The sequence below is a fragment of the Buteo buteo genome, chromosome 1 (genome assembly GCF_964188355.1).
Source record: "Buteo buteo chromosome 1, bButBut1.hap1.1, whole genome shotgun sequence".
In the NCBI taxonomy this organism is placed as follows: domain Eukaryota; kingdom Metazoa; phylum Chordata; class Aves; order Accipitriformes; family Accipitridae; genus Buteo; species Buteo buteo.
In genome coordinates this window covers 2,686,029-2,707,270 of record NC_134171.1, presented here as the reverse complement: position 1 = coordinate 2,707,270, position 21,242 = coordinate 2,686,029, and the positions used below count along the sequence as shown (strand labels likewise).

At 45.3% G+C, this 21,242-nt stretch overlaps 1 protein-coding gene across 2 annotated transcripts in view; it reads right to left on the bottom strand.

Moving 5' to 3' along the window:
* Window positions 1-13,125, bottom strand: part of DNAAF9 (dynein axonemal assembly factor 9) — a 78,825-nt gene extending 65,700 nt beyond the window's left edge. For both annotated transcript variants that reach the window (XR_012652607.1, XM_075044040.1), the window contains exons 1-2: window positions 12,999-13,125; window positions 2,453-2,532 (exon numbers count right to left, since the gene is read on the bottom strand). Coding sequence is in view for 1 of the 2 variants with exons in the window: in XM_075044040.1 (XP_074900141.1) it covers window positions 2,453-2,532; window positions 12,999-13,084 (166 nt within the window). In the remaining variant the exon portion in view is untranslated. The remainder of the gene's footprint in view (window positions 1-2,452; window positions 2,533-12,998) is intronic.
* Between the last annotated feature and the right edge of the window lie 8,117 nt (window positions 13,126-21,242).

The following is a 21,242-nucleotide window of genomic DNA, read 5'->3' as shown; positions in this document are numbered from 1 at the left end:
CCTACTGAAACTAAACACATATCCTCAGAAATCAGATCAACTTAACCATGAGCTGAAAGTCTCTGCCAAAAGGTAAGATACAAGAAACACCGCTGTTAAAAAAATAGTGTACAACTTAAGGAGTTTAATATACTGGGGTTTTAGCAGCTTTAACAGCAACGCGCTCCAGCTGAGACATCACAGCTTTTTAAAGACAGCTGACATGCCAACCTCTAAATTCCTTCTTCCTGTCAGTTGTGATGCCTTTTCTCCCCAGCAAAGAATGCAGGAATGCTACCATTCAACCACTTTAAAATAACATGACAGGATTCTTTAAAAAAAAAAAAAAATCAGCTGTAACTACATTTAAATAGTTGTATCAATAATTGGTCAGTCCTCATCTCTGGAATCTCACAATGCTGTTTTTAATTTCAGTATAAATACTAATCTACTTGAAGCGAAGCTATGAAAGTTTATATTGTTTTTATCTCACAGCCCAGTATGTATAATTAAAGCTGGGGTGAGGGAAATACATTAACTCTAGGTCATTAAAGACAGCCAAGTGGAATATAACATGTACTGACTGTAAAAAAAAAACAGTTTCGAGTATCTGCTTTCCATACAAGTCAACAGGACTCAAAATCTAAGACTACATATTTTTTGTCATCTGAGGCTTGTATCTGAAGACCGATTTAATGCATTTATAACAGAGTGACATGCCTACTTAATCAGAAGTTATGCGAGAAATTCTGCAGGCTGCATTAGGTCAGATTAGACAACAGTCCCATTGTGGGTGCTGAAAAAGATTAGTGCAAAGCACAAGTCTAATAACAAAACATACTTCCTATACTTCCATAGCAGAAATGCTTATTTATTAAGAGGCACGGCCTTATGCATGGACTTAATACTCCACATTACACTGAGGATTACACAAAGCAATACCTTTTGCCTGTAATGCTTTCCCTAAAGCCATACAACGTTTTGAGGGACTGTTCTTTGCTTGGGACACAGTGGAGCTCCAGAGTCAACAATAGTCAAGAAATACTACAGTGTCAATGGCAAGATGGCACAACTTGACATTATTTTATAAAATTAGACAAGCATCAAAGGCAAAACCCAAGTACTTTACCCTGTATGATTAAGTTTCATTGGAAGGCTGATGCAGTGACCTTATAGACCTTCTAGCTGTAAAGTTACTACTTAGCCAAACACTTCTTAAACTGTTACGCTAGAGAATATGGAAGAGTCACATTGTACAGTTAGCATCAACCAAAAGAGAAGTAGGTTATACACAGTTACAATTTCTTTGTGGTTCAGTAAATGAGCTTCTTCAAGTTTTCTTGCTACTTCATTAAAACAACGAAACCCTAAAAAAACAGGTTGTTGTATGATTTCTTAATGCAAGCCTGTTACTACACACAGCTTCTTTAGAGCTACATTAGATTCCTCCATCTTTAACTGTAATACATTATTTAAACAATCACTCCTTGGTCCTTTTCTCTAAGGAATTTCAACCATCATTCCTGAATTTTTCCTTTAATGTCTTGATACTGATTATATAATAAGAAACAAGAGTCAATGTTACATACAGAAATTATATTAAAGCACTATTAAAAAAACCTGTTACTTTCCTACAGAATACTTGCACATGCAGCTTTATTTTGTATTGTCCTTTTCTCCCAACCCCAAAAGAAATAAAGCACTGAAACCACATGCTGTTTTTATACCACTATTTAACTCATAACTGCTTCTTGGGTTTCTCATGCAACTCTGCAAATGCATTTTGAATTACTTCTAAGGCAAGACCTCTCTCCCCCTAAATTCAGGTTTTATTAATTCTGTCAGTTTTCTGATTATTCCCCCCTCTCCCTGCATCTCTTATAAGCCAAGCCTGTTCTCAACCACCACCCTCCACAGCTATGCATATCATGATCCCTAACCTTGGAGCTCCTCTGCTCTTCTCCACACCCTTAACCTCAGCACCTCCCAATCCCTTCCACTTCCCCCCTCCACAGGGAAACCAGCTGAGACGCATTGTGCCTTCAGCCTTGAGCTTTTACAGCAAGCATCAGCTAGAAAGCAAACAGTGCCTAGACAGCTGAATGTTTACTCCAAATAGATATGGATTAAGTTATCTTCATCTTTCCTTCAACTGGACATTAACAAAGATTCTCTGTTCCCTCCAGCCACTGAATTTTCATAAGGCTTGCAAAAATGTTGATCTTATTACTATTGTAGCAAGTTTGCCTGAAATTAGTAAATAGGCCTAAAAATTATTTAGGGAGAAAAGAGTGTAACAATCAGATAGCTGTCCATTCACTGAGAAACAGGACTGAGGCTTGGGGCAGGAAGGAGATGATCATCATCTTTCTGAAACTTATGGTATCTTTACCAGTACAGTGAGAACAAAAAAAAAAAAAAAAAAAAAAAGGGGAGGGGGGGGAACAGGGAGGGGAGGGAAGGTAAAACTAACCTAAGATGCAAAGGATTCCATCAGGTTGAGATTTGCTGCTCTGTGTCAGGATACTCTGAATGTTTCGAAGGCGGCTGCAGCTGCAAAAGAAAGAGAATTTGTCCTTAAGGTCAGTGTTTTGAAGTGCTCAAATTTGGTAGGCTAAAGAGTTGACCTAGTTTATATAATAAAGAAAAAAAGCTAAGTGGACACACTTCAACTTGGGTATCTTTTGTTTGAAATACATTTAGATCTCATATCAAACCATCCCCAGATCACTTATTTTTGTCCACTAAAAGATGAAGTACATAGGCCTGAGAGAAGACTAGAACCAGTAACTATCCCCTTTAACCAAGTACCTTCTTAATCTCTAACCTCTAGCAAAAATTTCTGTTCAAGTTTCCTCTCACCAAGCCAGCAACGCTCCTTTCTCTACCAGAGAAGTGGAGAGCAAAGCAACATGGTGCAGATGATGCCCGAATAGAAAGCTGACAAGGGAAAGGACCACAGTAGCTCCTACACCCCAGGAGGAGTTTGCAAGAGGCGAGTTTCAGCACCTCCAGCACCATCAGACCTCTTCCACCCTGTGTAACTACATAACATGGACACATCCCAGACCTCTTACAAGATCAACGTGAAAAGCATGATATTTGTATAGGGGCGAAGGGGGGAAGGCACAGAGAACTCTGCCTCCACTCACAAACCTGCAGGGTCTCATCCACGTCCTTGTGTCAGTGTCAAGCTACTTGCGGTTTTGCAGTGATGCTTTTGCTTACCAGTATCACAAAGACTCAGATGGGTCACCCTGTCGTTATTACAAGCACACACATAAGCAGAAATGCAGAATCGAGGGAACTTTCAGACAGAAAAGAAAAAGCAATTTCAGTGAGCGCTCCAAGATAAGACAGCTCCTGACTAGGGGGGTTTCTCTCATTGTTTAAGCTTCAGGTGCTACAGTTCTTCCTTGCATCTGGTATTACTCTCTAGAATTTTATTTTGTCTGTAATGGAAAAAATATAGAGCCAATGCTCTCATTTAACATAACAAAAGCTGAACTCCAGAAGAACGTTACTTTTCAAGAACAATTTTTTTCCTCCAAGACAAATTAACAAACTGAACTTATACTAGTGGGTTTCCAGTCAAAGTAAACCACAGCTCAAAACAACTCTAACTGACTAATACTTAATGCGATCACAAAAGCAGGAACTTTTTCCTCTCTATACCCAAATAAATATCTAGATCATTTTCATAAGATGCATGTTACCTCTCTCATGACTTCCATCTTAAAACCATGAAATTTTTCTAAAATGAACAGTTTGGGAAAATTATAAGTTTAAAGTATAATCTTTGATAATCTACATTAAAAAGAAACTGAACAATACCAAGTCTCACCAAGAGTTTCATAATCAAAACAAATTGTTTATTATATGAGGTTTAATTCAGTTGTCCAATATGCATCTAAGCCAGGCAAAAAATTCAGCTACAATAGCCAGAGAGCAACATAATTCGTGCTTCTAGGCAACACTTTGTGAGCTTGTTTTAATACAGAGAGAAGGCAAGAAATTTCACTGCTGATATTACTGAATGTGTTTGCTTGTTTACAGTCTTGTTTATATAACTATGAGCTGTTCAGCTCTAGGAAACAAACATGTCCTACAGAAACACTTAAACAGCTAAATTTATGATCAGCTCAAACAAACAAGTAAGGTCAAGTATTCCTGTTTTCATAGTTCCTTTAAGTAAAGTAAAAAGCAAATAGATCTTTTCAGTAATACTACAATTATCATGCTCTACTTTCTCCGAAAGACAGAATGAACACGAAAGGATTGCATTATAGCTAATCTAAGTGCAATTCGAACGTCTGCAGTAAAGGCAACATTTGAAGACACTTTCATAGGAGCTACACTCCAGTTCTATTTTTCTCCCGTTTTTAGGTTGCCTATTTGAGTTCTGAATCCCTCAATTATTCTTTTTGCCTGAAACTTCCCAATTCATATTATACACTGTCCTGTATCACAGTCCACTGCATATATGAATAGATACTTTGACCCAGTCTTAAATACCAGAAACAGAAATTAAAGCCACTGATGACAGCAAAAAACACCTAATCAGATACTATCGGATGTTGTTGCCCATGGAGGTGATGCTATGAAGTCTGTGAAAGAAACATCAAACTTTATGCTGCACATTTTAGCAACTTCTCATTATTAGATCTTTAATACCTAACCTAAAACTGAATCTCACAGCTGTCCAAACTTCAGGTTTTGTATCTTATTCTGGAAGATTTTCATCCCATCATTAAACAGGACCCCCGATTAGCTAGGTGAGAGATGATCCGCTATGGCAAGCTATACAGTGCTTGTATTTTTACACTTCCCACGTCACAACATCAAGAGTAGAAAAAATTGCTAGACTCTCCACTGTGGGTACAAAATAATTTGACATATTTCATATGTTAGTATGCAAACAAGCCTACAGTTGTTTAAGGATGAGCTGCAGGCAAAGAGAATTGCTACTGCCTCTGTAAAACACAAGACAACAGAAACAACTTTATGTACAAAGCCCGCATGAAAACAAAAATGCTTCTTGACCTATCTGCAAAACCCTGTTTAGGAGAAACCCATGCTTCCTGAGACGATCTGAAGGACAGATTGAAAGGACTGTGAGAAAGCATGCCCAAGGACTTCTGTAGTGACACAACAAGCAGCTTCTGGACTGACTTTTATTAAAACATTTACTATATCAGAGGATGCATCTTCCTGCTTCTGCTCAGCGTGAGAAAAGAAACTGTCATCAGAAAAAATATTATGAATGTTTCACATCTGAAGGCACAAGGTCAATTTTCATTCAACTTCTCTCAGAAACAAGATGCAAAAAAACCTTCTACTACTCGCGTTCAACTTCTACTCTCAAGGCAAATTTAAGTAATTCTCCAGCCAAAGACAGGTTTTTCTGGATTGTAAAATATTTTTCAAACCTCTTATGCATTATAAACACAGCATGAATACCTACCTAGATTTTGCTATCATTTTTTTTCCCTATATACTGATCACTTTTAGAAGAAAGGAATGGTTAGGGCTCGGTTTGACAAAAGAACAAGTATGGAAACTCTGTGTAAGGAACTTGTGGGGAAAGATACTCCCATTTATTAAAAAGCATTATTATATGATACAAGGTATGTTACTCCTAAGAGCTTTAAATTTTAATTTCACACTAACAGCTTCAATGAAAGGTAGACCTTATCAAGTATGTTTATCATGTAAAATAAAAGGTAATGTTATGAGCCTGTGCAACGAGACCAGAGCAGAGCAAAGTAAAACACACATTGTTTTTGTCTTCTTGAGCTCTGTGAAAATATTTTCTGATCTGTTCAAGTAAACTGAGGGGAAGGGGGGGGAGAGGAATTGGGGGAGGAAAGTATTTGCACGTTTGTTCTGGGTTGGGTATTTCTTTGCCTCCTTAAGTTTTGATTTCAGGTTAGGAATTTTACTCTCCTAGAATTACTTTCAGTATCCCACAAGAACTACAACTTTGGTGCACCCCTTAAAAAAATATGAAGTTCTCAGATTAAGCTGCTAGGAAACTTCTGCCAAGGAAAGATGAATCTCAATGCTACGCTTCCCTCTGGAGATAATCCTGACATAAAAGGAAAAAGCGTAGGGCAAATTATATGTTCATTATTTCGTAATGAGATGTATGACCACAAAGATGTTTATTTCAATCTTAATATTAAACAGCCTTCAGCAGAATATTTTTCCTTGCCTCGTTTAAAGAAGTGGTTTCTATGAAAAAAATCTTTGAAAAAGCTTCTTCATAGAAATATTTTCAACGTCATCTCAAGTGTGTATAAATCATTACATTCAAAGGCTGACATTAAAAACAGAAGACTTCTGTGTCTGAAGAAAGATGTTATTCAGAAATAGTGAAGAGAATAATTAGAATTCTTACTACATGCTTTTAAACAATACAGGCTAAACTGTGTATAAAGTCAGAGAAAAAAAAGGCATTTTCTTGCATTTCACATTAAACAGTCATCTGACAAAAACAAAGAAACTGTCCTGGGAACAAAAATCCATGACTGTTCCCGCCTCCAAAGCAAGCGCCCTAGTAAGAGTACTGACTTTTTACTCCTTTTCATTTTGCCACAGTAACACAATTTCAAACAGAAACAATGAAGAATGAACCTCCGCATAACAGCATAACCCTCTGGGCTTCCGGACACTTTCCTGGAAGATGTGGCTCTGGATCCATGCACGTACATAACCACAACTAAATTTCACAGTAGCTTGCTGCTGAAAAATCAGCATTAGGTGTGTTCAAAAACACAATTACATGAAGCCCTTCTAAGGAAGCCCCAAATTCCTGGACTTCAATGAGACTTGGACAAGACATGAGCTGCAAACTACTTATCCAGTCCTGTTCAACAAGACAACCACAGACAACCAGGCTGCTATAGAAGTGAATAAGAAGTTGAAAGTAGGTGAAAAGGGAGAATTTTTCCAACATGCACTTTTGAACAGAAGATGCAATTTCTACATCATCTTAAGCCAGTGTAAGAGACCAGGGTGCTGCAAGGGACAGTCTCACCCTTATCACTGCCTTTGTATCTTCACTGATGATCTTGAAGCCATGTGCCAAATCAGATCAGCTTACTGATCCAAACCAAAAAAAACCCCTACACTTTCAAATATCAGCAAGCTGATCTGACTGCTGATGAAGGCGGGTCAGAAGGCAAAGCCACATTTTGAAGTGGCATCTGGCAATAAAGTGTGCTTGGGCCAATTAAGAAACTATACGTTGAGGTACTTGTTATTCTGCTAATCTTGGACTAGATCCAAGAAAAAAAGGGGGAAAAGATAATTGACATCATTAACTTCTAAGAACTAGTGCTCATCTGTTCACATGTCTTCATACTAATTATGCAAAGTACCTTGCTTTACAACAGTCTAGCCTGTCACAACTTAGTAACAGACACTGCACTACAAGCCATGTATGTTGGCAAATAAAGAGAATATTAACAACTGTGCCTTTCTCAACCAGAAAGAACAAATACATTTTGAAAATAATGCCACACAGTATTTTCATTTTAATTTTTATTTCATTTACATTTCCACAACGTGTTACTTTTTTCTGCATCTCTTGTTGCTAGCTGAATTTATTCTGGGCGCAAGCTTCCTTTTCTTGATGTTGTAATCCAGTGGTACTAATGCAGCAACGATACTAGCATTGATCCCTGATTGATTGCCGACCGATTCCCACAGGCTGGCTTACCATACGTCTGGGCTGGCCACAGCTGTGGTTAACATGCAATTCAGCCGACAAAGGATGTGATTTCACTGTGCTGAGTATGTTTTGCTTCATATTGGCAGATGTTACGCTCCTCCCCCACAAAGGCTAGGCAGTCGTAAAAACCCACACGTGGTAAAGCTTTGATAGATCGCAGCAAACGAAGGGAAAAAATCTGAGACCCCCCCCTGGCAAGCTTGTGCAAATCCTCACATTAACAAGGTTCATCTTCAGGGAATGACTTGAATAGATTCATGCTGGATACCCAAGACAGACACTGGTTTTAACATGAAATACTTTATTTAATAAATAAATAAAATGGAAAGCTGAAACAGTTTATCTTTTTCCAAATCTCACTTCTTGTTAACTTGCTGCTACTACCATCTGTTTCCCCTCTACCCCCAAAACATCAAGTTTATTTTTCATGGGCCTTTTGTTGACCTCACAGTTACTACCAGAAACATTATTATTGTCTGCTTCTATTAGAGTATGGGATTTCCCTGGATTTCCCACAGTCTGACATTATCATCATTTAATATATTTGTGAAAACAGAAACCAGAAGTCAGCCTGAGTTAGAGACTCTCAGAATTTAATTAATTTCAAAAGCAGTTTACTTGAAATTTACTATCTAGCTTGAACAGTAACATGCTTTCTGAGTTTTCTGGTTTTTTTCTTAGCTCACCAAAATAACTCTGTTTTACTGCTTGGCACTCACAGAAGACAATGGCATTCACCTACCTTAAAATACGTGACAATTTTCCAGCTATTTTCAAAATTTCTCTACAATGAACATAGGGACTTGACTGTAAATAGGAGATCTAGCCACTTTAAAGACACTTAGCATGTTTAGCAACCGTAAATAGCAAATATTAAAACTGGACATAAAGGAAGAAATTTCAACTCTGCGTGCATTTTACAGGACGAAATTCCTTGCTTCTTGACTTTAAATGGACAGTAATACTCAATTCTGTAATTCAGAGACCTCAAAGCACATGAGAGCAAGCATGAACCTCTCCTTACTAAACATTTGGGACTACCTGATGCCTTTTGCAAATTACAAGCTTGTTCAGGATCTTTGGCACTTCAGCACATCTGAACAGTAACACTATTTATTAAGGATGCACATCAATATTCATACCAGTATTTTCTGTAACCACACTGGACAGTGCAGTCTTTAGGCATACTTGCTTACTGTGAGCAACTCACAGACTGGACCTCAACATCATCTACTGGGCTGGAAACAAAGTGAAGTTCTTCCATGGGTGCAATCAAATGATAGGTTGCCCATCACCTACACACACATACGTACCAGCTAGACTTGCAGCCTTAAGACGTTCTCTGATTAACAGGCTGATTTACAAACACCAGCTCTGCATTTTCACTTTCTTAAATTGCAGCATCTTATGGAGGATGCCACCTATTCCTCCCCAAAAACATTATCACCTGAGAAAATGACAATATTTGAAAAAAGTAGGAAAGACTAGCAGCTCAAGTGTAATTATTCTGCCATCAGTCAAACTCTGATCAGAAAGACAAGGCAAGCATCTACCACTTCAGCAGAAAACAGAAGTTAAGCTACAGTGCCTTAAGACTAAATTTACTTGCAGAGCACATTACTGGACCACAACCACTGCAGCCACATGGCCAGAAATCACCAAGCCAGATGCTTTGCCATCGGTTCAAGCTGAACAATCACAAAGGGGTAACTTCAGCTGAAGCTCCACAGGCAGCCGAGTTAACGCCATAGCTCTGCTCCTCTCCTTGGCAGCTTTTCCTTCCCAAGCACTTATTCTACCTTTCTATTCCTACCAGCCATATAGGTTGTGCCACATCCCTCTTAACTTTGGCTGCAGCCTAGCACTCAACAGTCTCTAAGCCATATTAATTCCCTAACATGGTAGAAACCCATCTGTATTCAAGGAATGGGGTTTGTTTCTCCTTCCCCCCCCCCACCCCCGTACTTCAGCAAGTTAAATTAGCTCTCTCTTTGCATAGCTAAAATACAGTGCATTCCTTAAAAAAATTTCGGTGAAACAGTGCTATTACAAAATCCTGAACCTTGGTATAATTACATAAGGAACACATGGATACAAACTGTTAATCTTTCAACACAGACATGTCCCCTACTAAAATTGGTTGGGAAACCACAACAACTCTTTCGTCCCTGCACCACCATGCTCCCAAACACCCCACCAACTGCTCCTCCAAAGCCATAGGAAAAAAAGCCACATACTTAACCACTATGTGATTAAAAACAGAATGGTTTAGAGGATGATAATATTAGGCATATAGGCAGAGACAACATAAAAATGAACCCAAGTACTCATTTTGCATTTCCACACATAGACCCACAGCTAGAACTAATCTTTATTATGTTACAAACATGGGTAATTAATAATGAGGATTTGCCTGCTCTATTTATATAAAGGTAATGCAAAATTGGGTGGCTCCAGAACCCTACCAAATAGAACAAATTAACATTGGTTTTAGATGACGATATTTAACAAAAGCATTTAATAGAAATTTTGTTCAGAAATGCATGTATTCTTAAGGAAAACACTCCACGCCACTAAACACAGACACATGAAACATGACATCACCTTCTAAAAAGGCATACCCTTTTTCGGGCAATACTCATCTCTTAGTTAAGGGATTTTTTCTCTTTATTTACAAAACCATTCTTTTCTTGCTTTTGCTGTTACAACGCCGAGGGTCGCCATGATAAACGCCAGCTCCCAACACACCATATGGCAGACCAAAACTCTGAAGTATGTGGAAGAACTCCAAGAATTATCTCTGGCCGTTTCTCTATTCTTTATATAGTGTTAAGAATTTTTCCATTCCTGTTTGGGACTTGGGGGCAGGGGGAGGAGGGTAACGGATTGTTTTATTTTTATTAACTGCCTGGTATCTGCTGACTGCTTGGGAAATTTATTGCAAACACTGGCCTCCCTGCCTCCATCTGGCCTGAAAAAAAACCTGCACAAGAACGAATGTTGAGGAGGAAAAAAACTTAACGGATGACATGCCTCCTACAAACATGCCAAATTACAGATGCTGTCTGGATCTCCCAGTGGAGCTCAAAAGCTTGCAGATGTTCACAGAGAGTCTGAATGTTCTCATGACAACTCTAAAACAGGATCTCAGATTACAAAAATCACTCATAAAGAGAGAGGCTCGAGTGGAAACCATTTTCTTTCAGCTCTTTTTTTTAGTGTCTTGGTATTTTGTTACTGATCATGATGAATTTTTAGATACTTTCCAGCTATAAACAAATACTAAGCCCTTTCTAAACAAATAAGATTAATTTATTCAGTGAAAAAATTATTTGAAAAGGTCACTTTTCCTTCCCTCTTACGATCAGTTCAATTTCTAACTGCAGGCAGAGAGGGAACATAACCATCACAGAACAGCCATGTTCATTTATTTCAGGCAAACAGAACGACCTCCATTTCTCTCTCACAGTACAGAATTTCTCATTTTACAGGCATATTGTCTGAAAAGTGAAAGTGTTTTTATTCCCTTCTTGTACAAAAGATAAAAAACTTTTTTTTTTTTAATTGAAAATCTACAGCAAACATAGACAGATTTTAATACCCAAGTAGTTTGGCCAACTGTTTGTCTGCAATTTACATGCAATGTCCCAGTTACTCTATTATCTGACTTCACACTGGTGAATACTTCCATGCATTGTTCTATAACTATTGAAAGCATCAAGCACTTCAGTTCCTGTGTTGTTCTTTGTGATATTATAGAATAAAATCATACAAGCATTTAGGTCGGAAAAGACCCTTAGGATCATCGAGTCCAACCATAAACCTAACACTGCCAAGCCCACCACTAAACCATGTCCGTAAGCACTACACCTACATGTCTTTTAAATACCTCCAGGGATGGTGACTCCACCACTTCCCTGGGCAGCCTGTTCCAATGCTTAACAACCCTTTCGGTGAAGAAATTTTTCCTAATATCCAATCCAAACCTCCCCTGGCACAACATGAAGCCGTTCCCTCTATTCAGACACTTCAGATAATACCCTGTAGTCTAATCCACACATGGGTACACCTTAAGTCTTTAAAAGGAAATAGAGCTCTAGCAACCTAACGATACCTGAGCTGACACCCGAGCTCCCATAGAGCCAACGCTATCATCTAACATGTCCCCAGGCCCCATCTCTTGTCAAGCACTATACCCAATATTTCTGAAGCTCAGAGAATGTTACTGCCTTCATACCCTCAAGCAATTCTCCACAAGCCACCCAACAGATGCCCACACAAACACGCAATCTCCTTTCCCTCCATAATCCCTCAACTCCTCCCAAATCTCTGCCATCCCTACCCTAATTCGGCTTTCCTACCTTTCACAAGCCCTTTTTCCCTACTTCCAAGGTAGCCCCACACGCATCCCCTCCCAAACCAGACCCAGGCTTAGCTTCCCACAGTAACACTACCCCAAGCCCACTCTCTCCAGACCAGCCCCTCTCCAAGGTCCCCAAACTGCCCTTTTTGTCCCCCCGTCCCCAGTCCATCGCAGCCTCCCACACACCCTCCTCCAGCAGGATTCAGGATTCGCCAATCCCTACACCCACAAGGTCAAGTCAGGCCCCTGCCTGCCGTCCTGTCAAGGCCATCAACACTTCTCTCCCAGTAGCCACCTGCAAAATTAACCCCCCTGCCCCTTCTCCCCACAGCCCCAGCCCCACAAATGCTGCTCCTAATGCTCCAGCCCCCCACAACCATTCCAACCTCCTTCATGACTTCAAGTCCTCCTGCAATACCCCCCCTAAAGTCCTTAACACCCCCTGCACACCACAAAACCTCTCCTTAATGCCCCCAACCCCTCTCTCCCAGCCTACCTCAGCACCTCCAAAGCCCTTAACCCCCCCAACCTTCCCACCAGCCCACCCCAACGCCCTTAACACCCTATTTTCCTCCCAACCGCCACCTTCAGCTCCCACAGCTCTCCGAACACCCCGGTTTCTCCCCCAACCGAACCCCTTAACCCCCCCCAAACCCCCCCTCCCACACCACCTCCCCCAAAACCTCTACATCACCCCCCCCCCTCAGTACCCCCACCTCTCCTAACACCCCAGCCCAGCCTCTTCAACGCCCTCACCCTGCTTCATCCCCCCCCAGCCCCCTCAGTGCCCCTCAAAACCCAGCCCGGCCCCACCCTACCTGCCCCCTCAGCTCAACCCAAAGCCCGGCCCGGCTCCTCCCTGTCAGCTCCTCACCCCCCCTTCCCTCCCCGGCGGACTCCCTTCCCCTCGCCCTCCGTTACCTGACGAAAGCCTCGGCGGCCCGGGGGCGGCGCGGCGAGGGGCGCGGGGGCGGCAGGAGGAGAGCGGAGCGGCCACACAGCGCCATGGCGACAGCGATGCGGCGGGGAGGAGGGAGCCGGCAGCACTGCGGCCGTTGCGCCCCGCCCCGCTTCGCCCCGCCCCGCCCCGCGCCGCACCACCGCTCTCCCCCGCCGTAGGGGGAGCCGGGGGAAGGCCGAGTCCCCCGCCTGTGATCTTCGCCTCCCCCGGCCGGGCGGGATTCACAACGCCGACCTTCTTTTTCTGATTTTACACGGAGCGGGGACGGGAAGGCTTCAAACGCCGGCAACAGCTGAGCGCAAAAGCGGCGGGGGAGATGGATGGCTCCCCCCTCCGCGAGGCATGGGCTCGTCCAACTCACCCCCCCCCCAGCGCGCACACCCCCAGCGCAGCGGCCGTTCCACGCCTCCCCCCCCCGCCCCGCAGCTCATGGGCGCGTCCAACCCCCCACCACAGCACACACCCCTTAATCCCACACACACCCCCCCCGCCCGCCGTGGCGTGAGCTCGTCCGATCCCCCCCCGGAGCCCCGCGGGTCTGTGTGAGACGAACCCCCCTGAGGTGACACGACCCCCCTGAGGTGACACGGACCCCCTCTGTCCCTCCCCTCCCCAGCATTGTACCCCTCACATAACACCCCCCCCCCCGAATTAACCCTTCCCCACACCGCTGTGCCCCAAGACCGTGGCCGGGCACCCCTCAGGGGCGAGTCACCAGCACCCCTGATATCTCACATGGTCCCTCTCTTGTTACCCCCCCCTCAAAACACCCCCGCTTTCCAACCAACACCCCCCAAAACACCCTCCCTGCCAACCAGCACCCCCCAAAACACCCCCCTTTTCCAACCACCCCTCCAAAACACCCCCCTTTCCAAACAGCACCCCAAACACCCCCCCTTTCCAACCACCCCCCCAAAACACCCCCCCTTCCAAACAGCACCCCAAAACACCCCCGCTTTCCAACCAACACCCCCCAAAACACCCCCCCTTTCCAACCAGCACCCCCCAAAAAAAAACCCCTTTTCCAACCACCCCTCCAAAACACCCCCCTTTCCAAACAGCACCCCAAAATACCCCTCCTTTCCAACCAGCACTCCCCAAAACACCCCCCATTTCCAACCAGCACCCCAAAACACCCCCCTTTCCTACCAGCACCCCCAAAACACCCCCTCTTTCCAACCACCCCCCCCAAAACACCCCCCCTTTCCAACCACCCCCCCCTTTCCAACCATCACCCATCTGCCCACTGCCCCAGCCTCTGCTGTCTCCCGATACCGGCACAACCACCCTCAAAGACCCCTTTTATTCACTTTACGCCAGAAATTTGGGGGGGGGGGGGGGGAAGTAGAGCCCCCAGCCCCTCCTGGGAAGAGACCCGAGTTTCGCCTCCTCCGTCCTGCCCCATCCTGCCCAGCTCGGAGGTGCCAGCCTCGCCACAGGCTCCGGACTTGGACCCCCCCTTCCCCAGCCTTTCCCATTTTACAGTTATCGCATCTTCCCACCATCCCCTTGGGCCTGTGTGTTGCGTCCTTGCAAAAAAAAAAAAAATTTAAAAAAAAATAAAACCCCAAACGAGGCAGCACACCCAGCACCGTGATTTTAGGTCCCGCACACACCAACACCTCCAAGTATCTCTAATTAAAGGACTGAGGTCAACACGATGCAGGGAAGGATCTGAAGCCGGGGTTTAACGAACCGTGCCGGGGCACACGGCTTGAAACCTATTAATCACGCGTGTCGTCCCCCCCCCCCGGCCGCGGGGAACGCATCCTTCTCCTCCTGCGTCATAGCCTGGCAGAAAGGAAAGCTGCCCCGTGGCATGACAAGCGGTCGAATAAGCATGAAGGAAAACTTGAATTTGCTGTCGCCGCTCTCATCCCACCCCCTGGTGCTGTCCCCCCCCACCCCGGCAGAAAGACCAACGTTAATCTGTGATGGCGGAGCTCTCTGCGCTCGTTGCCGTCCCCATTAATCACCCCGGCTCCTCATCCCAGGTGGAGAGAGAGATAAGACCATTTGTCTGCATCGTATTTTAATGACGCTAGTGTTTGGCAAGCGCGGCATAAAGCCCTAAATCTGCAGCTTTTGGGTGCGACGGAGACGCGGGCTGCTAAGAGCAAACCCCTTTTTGCTTTGCAATGGACCCCAATGCGAACAGGGGGCACACGGGGAGGGATTAAGGGCTCCCACGCACACCTCGCTTTTAACTCGGTGCAGGTGCAAACACGTTCCAAAGTGTTATTTCTTTTTTTCCCCCCAAACCAAATTGGACTTTGCTCACTGCTGCGGAGCAGAGAAGACAAGATAAATATACTGGGCCATGACCCAGCTGCCCTGGGGCAACTGGGAAGCATTTTAGCTGGCCTCACCGATAAAGCCCCGATGGGTTCGATGTACAGATGTCCCTAAACCATGGGTCGCACCACCCAGCCCCGTCTTGTGTGCTGATGGGGAGTTGGCACCTTCTCCATCCCGAGCTCTCCCTGGTTTTTGAGCCCCTGGACGTGCTAAGGCAACATCAGCAGCAGGAACTGAAGCACTGAAAGGAAAAACAGACACCTTGGTGTTTGTCAGCATTGCTAAAAACCCTCGGCTTCCCTCCAGAAAGCCCCTAAAACGCATCCCTCCTGCCTCTCTTGTCGTATGCTGAACGGGACGGTCTCCTGCAGAACTCCTACCAGTTGCCCCCATCCTCGGCTGTGGACCACCAGCCTCCGAAAGGCTTTCCCAGGCTCCCTCCGCATCCATCGCTCGTGTTGGGAAGGGGATGTGTCCTAAGAGCGCGTCCTCACTGTGTTTTCCCTGCAACAAGCGCCATCCTTAACTTTTGGGTGCTGTGTTGGCTCCTTCCATCTCCTCCTTGGCACGCAGCCGAGACCCTGATGGCCATGATCCATCACCACAGGGCTGTTCACGTGCCCAAATCCCCAGAAACACCGCAAGGCTACGGCGAGAGGGGAAACGTCTTCCCAGGGCAGGAGTTAGTGCAATTTTGCCCCCAAGGCTCTTCTTTCAGCCAAAACGAAAGACATTTTGCACCACTGGTGCGTTGCACCAGGCTGTTACCTGCAGCCTTGCATTTTCCTTGGCTGCACGGCGATGGAAAAGCAGATCAACAGCCTGGAAAACACCCAAGAGAGAGGTCAGACTTCCTGGAGAAGGAGGGATGTGGAAGGGGAAGGGGTGTCTGGCAGCATGGCTGGGAAAGGACACAGCGTCAACTATTGTTCCTGCTCCCCAGCTTCCTGAGCTTCGCTGTCCCACTATTGTTCCATGTTTTGAAGGCTGAAAAAGCTGAATGAAATCCATAACAATTACCAAAGAAAGGAAGAGGAAAGCAGAGCGCTTTGGAAAAGGGGGAAAGCTGCTGCTGAGGTTCCTTGGTGGGTCCTCCTGACCTAGATCTTGTCCAACAGTAAACCACCAAATCTGGGTTAAGTCTCTGTTCACTTGACCTGACAGGGCTCTCTCTCACTGTGCTTTCAGCTTGGGTACCTCAACATTGGCATCTGCCTATGGAAACAGCTGCCTTCGCACCCTCTCCCGTGAATACCTCCTTATTTTTAGTAAATCCCTGCTGCACCGATGGAGAAAACAACGTTGGACACACAGAGGCCAAAAATAGCTGTTGTTCGCCCCAAGACGTGCACCTGGAGAGATCCTCCATTCCCCCACCCGTGAGGAATGCCTAAACTTCTCACCCTTGGCTGGCGGCTGCTCGGAAGGCTGGAGGCTGCATTTTATTAAAAAATTAATGCATACATCCCGTGCTACTGGCACGTGCACAACCCTTCCCCGTGAAAGGCATGGGCTGCTGGGTTTGTCGGCTGCGGGAAGGCTTTGATGTCCCGGTGCATGCCAAGGAGCCGTCCACAAGCCATCTGGGAAGACTTTCCAGGATGGTGGAACCCCCGGATTACCAGCAGGAAGACCAGTCTCCATCCCTTGTGTTTGACCAGGCAGAAGCAAGCCCAGAAATAAAAGCAGAGGATGGCATGGCATGGCTCCGGCTCTCGCTATGGTGCCAGGCACAGCTGAGATGCAGCTGGTAACTGGTAGCAGTGACAGCACAACGGCTACAGATAAAAACAAACAGAAAAGCTTTATGGCTTACACAGATCCCACTGCCAGCTTCCTATGAGCCAAGGATCCACTTTTGGGGGCTTGCTTTTTTTTTTTTTCTTATCCCTATGTAGCATCAAGAATACAAGGAGCCATTTTCCCGCTGTAACAGCACTTTTAAGGAAATAATTGAGACTTCTCAGAGAGAAGTGTGCTATGCTTGCGTGGTAAACAAACAAGGTAGTCCCCTGCTGTGTTTCATAAGAATTGTTTTCCCTCCATTCTGTTCAGATTTATGGGATCCTGTTGCCTTTATGGGATCTTATAAATGTTTCAGCAGAGTCCACCCTCCAGGCAGTGTCCTGAGAGCAGTGGATGTTCGTAGCGAGAACAAACTTGCTGCCTACAGAGCTCTTCATGAAAAAATTTATGAATAGCACCAGACAGGGATAAAACAAGACAGTAACAAAAGTTTCCCACTTCTTACCTCAGGAGGGAAAATTAAATAATAAATTATGATGTTGATAAAAACCCTCCTACTCCATTTATCCAAGTTCTTCAGGCTAAAAGATTCTCAAGTTCTTCTCAAGTGCTATTTTGGGAGGAGAGATATTAAGATTTCCTCTACCCTGAAATGATTGTTTTATTCTCATTGCAAAAGGCAGCCCCCACGTCAAAGAAAATAAAAAGCCAAGTTAGTTCTCCAACAAGCTGAGGTCTGCGTGTCTATACCACCGTGAATCTGGCACCATGCGCCCATGGGACACAGGGTGGAGATGCAGGAGATGATGGAGACACGACACACCGACATCCTGCAAGCACAGGAAACGTATTGCAAAAATAGCAGTGCTGACCCAGAGTTACCCAGACTTTTTTTCTTATAGCCACTGCTCTTTGTAAAGGAAGAGTTTAGCTAAGAGAGAGATGAGGCTGAGGGTGACTATGAACTGGAAGGGGTTTATTGGATGTTCTGTTTGCAATTGCTAACTCCACGCAAGTAGGGAATTCGGTGCTGTTGGTGGTCATTGCTGAAGTTGCCCTTGACTTCTTCAACGGTGGTTGGAGCAGAGAGATGTTGCTGCCAGATGGGCAAACCACCGTCCCTGAGAATGGCGTCGTGGCTTCTTAATCTCAGCACGGTCTGGGACATCTCCAGGTGCTACGGTATGACACTCCTTGATGAAAAAAATAAACGTTATTCTTTTCTAAATTTCTGACCAGCTTCATTTCCGTGGTGTTACTCTGTCTAGCTCCATGGAATAAAACTCAGGTCTCATCTACCCAGTCACCATGTGACCCTGGAAGTTAAAAGCAGCATTTTCTAAAGCTGTTTGGCAACATCAGATTTACCAGTTTGGGATCTTGTTTGACGAAAGAAAGGAAATAATTGTCTGGGATGATGTGCTGGCTTCTCTCCTCTAACCCCCTGGATGCTCTAGAAAGGCTCTGCAAAGGGGGAATAGCCTGGATATGTCTTAGGATCATGGGACTGTAGGGAAATTCAGGTTAGAAGGGACCTCAGGAGGTCTCTACTCCAACCTCCTGCTCAAAGCAGGGTCAGCCATGAGGTCAGAACAGGTTGCTCAGCGCTGTATTCAGCCTGTTCTTGAAAATCTCCAAGGATGGAGACAGTGCAACCTCCCTTGGGCCCCATACCCCAAACCTCAAGGATTTCCCTGGGACCTGGTGGTAGCCAGCACCTACCCACACTCAGCACTACAGCTGTCCTCCTGTTGGGTGGCCACCAGCTCTTGGAGGCAACCAGCCCTACATCCATCTTTTTTCCCTCCCTTTGATATAATCGTTTCAGCCTCAGATGAACGGAGGAAGCCAGGACTTACAGTGCTTGCTGTGTGGCCTCCCCTGTGCCTCATTATCTCCAGGAACAGCTTCCCACCTCTCCCATCTCCCTTCCTCCGGGGCTCAAAAGCCTCCCCTCACAGTGCTTCAGTCTTCCAGGAGCCTCCTCTCAACGCTGCCTGGGGATACACTTCTTTAAACAGGATTTAAGCCAACAGCATCTGATTTTACAGCTCTCCAGCTCTCTCTCAAGTCTCTACCTGTTGGCCTCAACCCATCAGGCTGGGGAGAGGCTGCAACTTCAGGCGATGCAATGTCTTCAAAGGCTGGATATGTAGGTGAAGAGCATCTCTGAGCCTCTCCACGTTTGGCATGGATCCTCCGCCGCTGGTCCTGGAGAGTTCTGGGGTCCTCCTAAGGGATCCACAGAAGGTGACTAAGAAAGCAAAGTTGTCAGCATGCTTATATTCACTTTAACTCCACTGCATCACTGAAAAATTCTTAGGGGCTCTGTGAAGATATGAGCCATGCTGTGGTGGTGCACCTCTCCTCTCTGTTTTCCTCTCCTAAACAGACTCCAAGGAGCTGTTTCTTACTCTCTGAGACCATTCCCCTCCATCTTTCGCCCACCACTTTTCCCAGAAAACAGCCAGAATTTCTCCTTATCTGGAGTTTCGCACTCTCGGACTCCCTGTTTCCAGCTTGCAATGGTTTCTGGCTCAGAAAGGTTGTGAGCTGGCAAGGCCAGGGATGTCAGAAAGGGAAAATCCACTTACGCTTTTTATCTCCTTTTGCCAACATTTCGTTTAAGTGAGATAGTCGTGCTGTCGCCAACGTCTTCAATGGTTTCCCACCCACCTCCATGCTCAGTCCAGTGCTGTCCACCTCCTTTGCAAGATGAAGGCACCATCAACAGTGCAGTGGGAATTGGGACCTAACTCCTCTTAATCCCTTTCTCTCCTTTTTCTCCAAAGAAGGACATTTATGTCCTCAGACTCCATCACTAATTTCTGTCCTGCAGTCTCACAGCTGCCTTTCCGTCTCCTTTTGAACCTCTTTCACGGCAAAATGCAGCTCCTGACCAGGTTCCCTGCAGAGTTTCCCAGATCTCCGACAAAGCAGTACCTTGCACACCACTTCAGCGCGCGCTCTGCTTGTTGGATCCAGGGGAAGGAAACAGCAATGAGATCATTTGTAGAGCTATTTTTTTTCCAATTTGGCTTGCCTAGCGGAAAGCCAAGAGTCTGATCAGCAAAACACCAAGCAGCAATTGCCTTCACCCTCTGTGAAAACTTGAAGTCGTTTTCACTCATCCGTGAAAATGAAGGTGATGATTATTAAAACCAGCAGCACTCCATCCTCCTCCTCCTCCCTCCTGCCTCAGTCCGGAGGGAGGAAGGCTGAGCTTGCAGGCGCAGCCCCGTTTGGCAGAGGGGCCGTGGGAACCGGCGGGGACCCGCGGGTGGGACAAAGCCAGCAGCCAAAGCACGGCTCCAGGCTCAGCTCCCAGGTTTTGTTCAGTGACGGATGGGGACAAACGCATTGTCCTCCCGAGCCATTTATTCAGGGAGTTGATGTTCGGCATGGATCCTGGTGATCTACCGGGCGCGCGCTGGGATGCGCTCAGCAAGCATCTCTGCGTGGCAGCATTCAGGGCTCGCGAGCCGCCGCGTCCCCCTGTTACCAAGACAAATTAGAGGAACACAGTTCATTTTATGGCTTGCTCCAACCGGGTCAGCTTTGAAGCCACTAGCAAAAGGATCCTTTGCAAATCAAATACGTGATTACGGAGATTTGGAAAGGAACGCGCAGGGAAAAATGTTGTATTCGGTCAATTCGCTGAGCTTCGGCGTGCTGCATTCTCGCATCTGCAAGCAGAAAAACCAAAACCACTCAGTTATGAAACAAGCAGAGCCTAAAACCCAGCCTTGGGAAGGAAAGCTGCTGAGAGCTTCTCCATTCCCAATTATTGTTGTGAAATACACAGCTTGGGAAAGCACACAGGCATAACCGGCCGTAAATCTTGGTTTACTAAGAAACTCTTCTCTCCCTACCTCTAGGACAGTGACAGCTGGAAAGTGAAACGCTACAGCCTGTTGCTTAACATGCTGGGGAAATCTTCACCAAAAATCAGAGTTGGCGGGCAGGCTTCAGAGAAACTCTATTCCAATACCAGTGAGCAACCTTTATTGTGTTTCATGAGCTAAAGAATCTTAAGAGACTTAAGGGGAAGCATCTAGAAGTAAGACCCAGCCGTGAAGAGCTGACGGGAAAGGCACAGCGTTGACATTATGCAGAGGCAGCTGCTGAGGCCCCTTGTAAGCTGTGCTTTGGCCCCATGT